Consider the following 6490-nt stretch of genomic DNA (forward strand, 5'->3'; position numbering starts at 1 on the left):
CCTGTTTGTGTGTATGGCCAGCCAGCGTTCTTTATCTGGTAGCCAGACATCAAAACCACAAGAAAAATGTATTGGTGTTAAAAGTATAGTACTTGATTATAATCCAAAACAAGGGTAGAACTTTCTTCTGGCGTTTCGTCCAGTATGTGTGCTCACTACTCCTTAGACAGGTATTAATGGGAAACACACACACACACACACACACACACACTCACACACATAGACTGTCGAACCGAGCCGTAAACAATTCAAGCCAATCAGCATGCTGCCTCATTAGCACGGAGAGGAGGGGTATTTGATTGGCTGTTGAGCACAAATATCAACAAGCGTTTGCCAGAATCACGGCCTGCATCTTGAATGTGTATCGCAAGAGTGCAGGATTGAGTTTAGACCCACTGATATGCCACTCCTAAAGGGATACATCCTCTCACAGCCACACAAGCATGGAAGGCCCGATGAAGATGAGAGGGACGGAGCCGCCTGGTTTGGGGAGGAGTCTGGCCCTGGCATGACTAGGCACTATGACACTAGGCCCTGGCCTGACACTAGGCCCTGGCATTACACTATGCACTGACCTGTTTGTGGAGGAGTCTGTCCCTGGCATAACACTGGCATGGCACTAGGCACTGGTCTGACACTAGGCACTGACCTGTTTGTCACATCATGCTCTTGGGCTGACTCTAGAAAACTTTGCTTTAGATGAGAATATTTGAATATGTAGTTTAATATGTAATACAAATATAAATACATTATAATATAATATTATTATAATTATTAAAATATGAAAACAATAATACCATGTGATGGTAAACTATATAAATACTTGTTAATATTAAAAAATATGTATAATTATTTTCAAATTAAGTTTGCTATAGACATATTTTGAAAACCCAAAAACCATTCCAAAAGGTAGGCTGTGTAGAATTGATTAGGTCAGTTAACTCCCTTTGTCCCAATATGTGCCGACAGTATTGAATATTTAAGCTAGTCAAACAACCCACTGTATGCAATACATATGCCGGAAATCAAACAAACAACAACAAAAGCATCTATCAAACGTGACTTAATCCCGACATAATAGTTTATCGGTGCCTTTCTTGTCGCAGTGATGGACTGTCAGCCAGGTGGAATTACTCTGTGAAGATAAAGATTACTCAGTTATAACGAGGTCAGTACTCTTGATGACGATGACACTCACAGATGAGTAGTCTTTTAGAAGGCGTCATGGAGGGTGGACATACTCCGTACTCGTCATCAGTAAGTGGTGACATGTCCCACTAAAGAGTCACTGAGGTCTAAAGTCACGGAGGGCACTAAAAGTTAGCAGCGTTTGTGTGGCAGTGCGGCTGCGCAGTGTCCCCTGTGCCACGTACAGGTCGACGTCGACAACCCCAGAGACTTCCGGATGTGCAGCAGCGGCTCAGTGCTTTAATTGCGGGTGGAAGGTTTTCGCGGAGTCGGTCCTGCCGTCACAACCGAAATTACTGCTGGGTCGAGTCCACTGGAGTGTCAGGTAGGTTAGGCATATAACTTCAACCGAGGCATTTTTACATGATGTCTAGGGCGATGTCACGAAAGACTGAGCCATCCTGAAAGTGGGTTACTAACAAGCTAGCATGCTAAGTAGCTAGCTGTGTTAGCATTCAGAAGTGGGACAAGCGACAAGTGACCCTAGCCGTCTATCGCCTGTCAAGCAAGAAACACCTATCGTATCCTTCACAAACCTTTAAACGAGCCGTACACAATTGTATACTTATAATTTGTCAGATAAACGTAATGTTAATTGTCTGAGTTGGTATTTGAAGCCGGTAAAAGCGCTAAGCTTGACTATTTTCATGGCAGGAAGCCGTATTCATAATAGCTAACACAAATGACCTGAGTGTAGGGTGGATCTCTATTTGGCAAGCCCAAACTTCCTGTTGGTGACACAGTAAAATGGCTTGTGAACCAGTTAGGCTAATTGCTAGCATTTACTTGCATTTACTACCAATTTGAGTGGTAACAGTAGCGAATTGGTTTGAATAGGCAGTGTGTCATTGACAGGCCATGATTCTGCTGCGGACTCAGGGAGGATTACGCGTCCTGGGAATGAAAGAGGGATTGTCTGCTTTTTAACAGCATACAAGCTGAACTGATGCAGTCAGCTTTAGGGGATTCAGTGTCCGCCAGTTAGCTACCTAGCTGTTACGCTAGCAATCTGTACCCCATAGCGCTGTGTTGCTAACATTAGCTGGCTTTGAGCTGGAAACCTCGCCCAGTTCAGCTACGCAGCGTATGTTTACGTGCATGTGGGCATCCAAGGTGGCTGTAGGCACGCATAGACAACGCCTTGTGTAGGGGAATTCACATAAGCGCAACCAACACGTTAACTGCGCACCAAATTGTTTAATCGCGATTAAAGCATTGCTAGTGCTGCGGTTGGCTGCGGTTGGCGATTGCAAGGCGTTCTTGGGACAGTTGACAGCTTTGACACCTGCAAGGCTGGATGATCGTTACCATCGATAATTGTGTGTGTAATCTATGATGGCGTTTCCCCTGTGACTGTTTTTGTTCGAGAACGTTAGAAATGCGATAAACATATTTGAAATACAGAGAGGGAGCTGAGAATGCAAGGCTACATATCTGATCAGCTATCTAGTTTCCTCTTTGCGGTTGCAGCATACCTGTCCATTGAGTATCGGCTTTATCATTTAGGATAAAGGTTGGCACACACACACACACACACACACACACACACACACACACACACACACACACACACACACACACACACACACACACACACACAGCGTCCTTCCCAATCATCTTGCCCCCTGTGCCCTTCGGACTTTGACTTATGTGCACACACGGTAGGCCAGGCAAAGGGTCAGAACGGTTTACTGTTGCAGCAAAAGAAAGAAATACATAATAAATGAATTAAAACCCCAGCTGTAAGAGAGCCAAACTGTTATGGCATACGCAGTGAGTGCATGTATGGACAAGAATAACAGCATTGAGGATTATGAAGCCTAATGGCTGAATGCAATAGAGCCTGACCCAGTTAGTCTGGAAATGCATTGCAAGGACTGATTTCAGTTTTAATTAGCCTGACAAGGGGTGCAGGTTAAGCGTGGATACATCTATGACGCACATGGAAACGTGGTTATGGTATGCCTGGGTGGTAGCTGGTCAGCGGTGCAGATGGGATTTTTTGAACTGGGGGGGACGCTAACTTCGCCTAATCAGCTGTGCAGAGTTATTAACTGATAATGGTCGCCTTACGTAGGGAGAGTGGTGGGGACGGAGCAGGGTCACTATGAATCTGGGTGGGGGTCAGTGCCTTCTGCGCCCCTGTAGCTGGTAATGGTATCTTTACGTCTGTGTATCTGTCCCCCCTGGGTGGTAGCTGGTAATGGTATCCTTACGTCTGTGTATCTGTCCCCAGTATGAATGGGCAGCTGGACTTGAGCGGGAAGCTGATCATTAAGGCCCAGCTGGGCGATGACATCAGACGGATCCCCATCCACAATGAGGACATCACGTATGACGAGCTGCTGCTCATGATGCAGCGCGTCTTCAGGGGCCAGCTCCAGAGCACCGACGAGGTCACCATCAAGTACAAGGACGAAGGTACCCTTACTGTACCCCTATACATCAACACACTGTACCCCTATACATCATCATACTGTACCCCTATACATCATCATACTGTACCCCTATACATAACCTTACTGTACCCCTCCACATAACCTTACTGTACCCCTATACATCATCATACTGTACCCCTATACATAACCTTACTGTACCCCTACACATAACCTTACTGTACCCCTCCACATAACCTTACTGTACTCCTACACATAACCTTACTGTACCCCTATACATAACCTTACTGTACCCCTACACATAACCTTACTGTACCCCTACACATAACCTTACTGTACCCCTACACATAACCTTACTGTACCCCTACACATAACCTTACTGTACCCCTCCACATAACCTTACTGTACCCCTCCACATAACCTTACTGTACCCCTACACATAACCTAACTGTCCCCCTTCACATAACCTTACTGTACCCCTCCACATAACCTTACTGTACCCCTCCACATAACCTTACTGTACCCCTACACATAACCTTACTGTACCCCTACACATAACCTTACTGTACCCCTATATATCAACATACTGTACCCCCTTACATCAACATACTGTACCCCTATATATCAACATACTGTACCCCCTTACATCAATATACTGTACCCCTATATATCAACATACTGTACCCCTATACATCAACATACTGTACCCCCTTATATCAACATTATGTACCCCTATACATCAATATACTGTACCCCTATACATCAACATAAACATCAACATACTGTACCCCTACACATAAACATACTGTACCCCTATACATAAACATACTGTTACATTTGACCTGGGCCTGTATTCCCAGAGAGTCTTAAGGCACTCCTCTTGCTTTAGATCATGCGTTACCAGGACGCACCACACCACGGTGAAGCTGGTGCCATCTGGCTTGAGTGTGGTATTATTGGTGTTTTACTGAATCAGGTCACAGATTAAGTAAAACATTTTATTTTTTTGCCAAACTGGTCCCTTTGCTCCGTTTGTCATCTCTACCTCCCCTCGTCAATACCGTGCCCTGGCAGTCCGTCCCCAGTTATTAGGGGGGGGAGCCAGAGAATATTACAATCCTGTATTAACACCTGGCCTTGCATGAGCTTGGGTCATGATTAATAGGATGTTTGTTATTTTTGTCTGCAAGTTTTTTGCTTTTTTTTTGGTTCCTCCTCCGGTGTGAGATTTATGATGTTGGATTATTCCATAGCGGATAGCTGTAGTTGTGATGTTGGATTATTCTATAGCTGATAGCTGTACTTTTGATGCTTAATCCAATAAAAACAAAAGGATGTCAGAATCTGTTTGTTATTATCTATATTGTCGTCTTTTGATTGTTTAAAAATAGTAACAGTTCTTTGTTCTTTCCCTCGTCTGTGCAGATGATGACCTCATCACCATATTCGACAGCTCTGATCTTTCCTTTGCCATCCAGTGTAGCAGAATACTCAAACTCACCCTGTTCGGTAAGAGACACACACTCAAACTCAGTCACACACTCACAAGTATCATACTCAAACTCAGTCTGTTCGGTAAGAATCACACACTCAAATTCACCCTGTTCGGTAAGAGACACACACTCAAACTCACCCTGTTCGGTAAGAGACACACACTCAAACTCACCATGTTCAGTAAGACACACACTCAAACTCACCATGTTCGGTGGGAATCACACACTCAAACTCACCCTATGAGAAGGCATTATTAAATACTTCATTTGACAAAATTGGGTAAGAATTAAAAAGTTTTGTTGTTGTTAGACACATAAGAATCAGAATGGTTTGTTGTTGTTAGACACATAAGAATCAGAATGTTTTGTTGTTGTTAGACACATAAGAATCAGAATGTTTTGATGTTGTTAGACACATAAGAATCAGAATGTTTTGTTGTTGTTAGACACATAAGAATCAGAATGTTTTGTTGTTGTTAGACACATAAGAATCAGAATGTTTTGATGTTGTTAGACACATAAGAATCAGAATGTTTTGTTGTTGTTAGAGACTCAAGAATCAGAATGTTTTGTTGTTATTAGAGACACATAAGAATCAGAACGTTCTTTTGTTGTTAGAGACACATACGAATCAGAACGTTCTTTTGTTGTTAGAGACACATACGAATCAGAACGTTCTTTTGTTGTTAGAGACACATAAGAATCAGAATGTGCTTTTGTTGTTAGAGATACAAAAGAATCAGAATGTTTTGTTGTTATTAGAGACACATAAGAATCAGAATGTTTTGTTGTTGATGGAGAGACATAAGGGTCTGTTCTTGATTAAATCAATTAAATTAAATTGAAGTTAAATTCCCCAATTTGTTCTAATATCACACTTCACAGGCAGGGAAGGCAGCTGATCAGAGCAGTAGTTATGACCAGTTCATTGTCACTGTTCCCCCTTCAGGGTGTTCCTACACTGTTCATCCACCAGGGGGTGCTCTGCTCACATGAGAACAGGGTTGTGGTCACCGGAGAGCAGTTCATCTAGGGTCAGACTAAGCTGTGGGTTTCAAAAGTGTGTGTGTATGTGTGTGTATGTGTGTGTGTGTGTTTGATTTATGTTTATGTACGATGTGTGTGTGTGTGTGTGTGTGTGTGTGTGTGTGTGTGTGTGTGTGTATGTGTGTGCGTGTGTGTGTTTGATTTATGTTTATGTAAGATGTGTGTGTGTGTGTGTGTGTGGGTGTGTGTGTGTGTGTGTGTGTGTGATGAGCTGCTCTGTAGTGACAGGAGTGTGTGGCAGATTTTGAGTGTTCCAAATCACACTCCTGAATCGCACGGTAATGCTGCCCTTCTCAGCGAAAAGAGGGCGGGGCGGAACGACTTCTCCCCCCTCATTGACTAAACTGGTATCAGAGTAAGCCCTTG

The 6490-nt window shown here is 43.5% G+C and overlaps 1 protein-coding gene across 4 annotated transcripts in view; it reads left to right on the forward strand.

Annotated features, from left to right (window-relative positions):
* The first annotated feature begins 1389 nt into the window (after window positions 1-1389).
* The window catches only part of tfg (trafficking from ER to golgi regulator), a 15086-nt gene continuing 9985 nt past the window's right edge, over window positions 1390-6490 (forward strand). For all 4 annotated transcript variants that reach the window (XM_080839443.1, XM_080839445.1, XM_080839444.1 and 1 more), the window contains exons 1-3: window positions 1390-1513; window positions 3425-3609; window positions 5010-5093. In XM_080839443.1, the coding sequence (XP_080695569.1) occupies window positions 3426-3609; window positions 5010-5093 (268 nt within the window). In that variant the 5' untranslated portion in view covers window positions 1390-1513; window position 3425. The remainder of the gene's footprint in view (window positions 1514-3424; window positions 3610-5009; window positions 5094-6490) is intronic.

The sequence above is a fragment of the Sprattus sprattus genome, assembly GCF_963457725.1.
Source record: "Sprattus sprattus genome assembly, chromosome: 5".
NCBI lineage: Eukaryota > Metazoa > Chordata > Actinopteri > Clupeiformes > Clupeidae > Sprattus > Sprattus sprattus.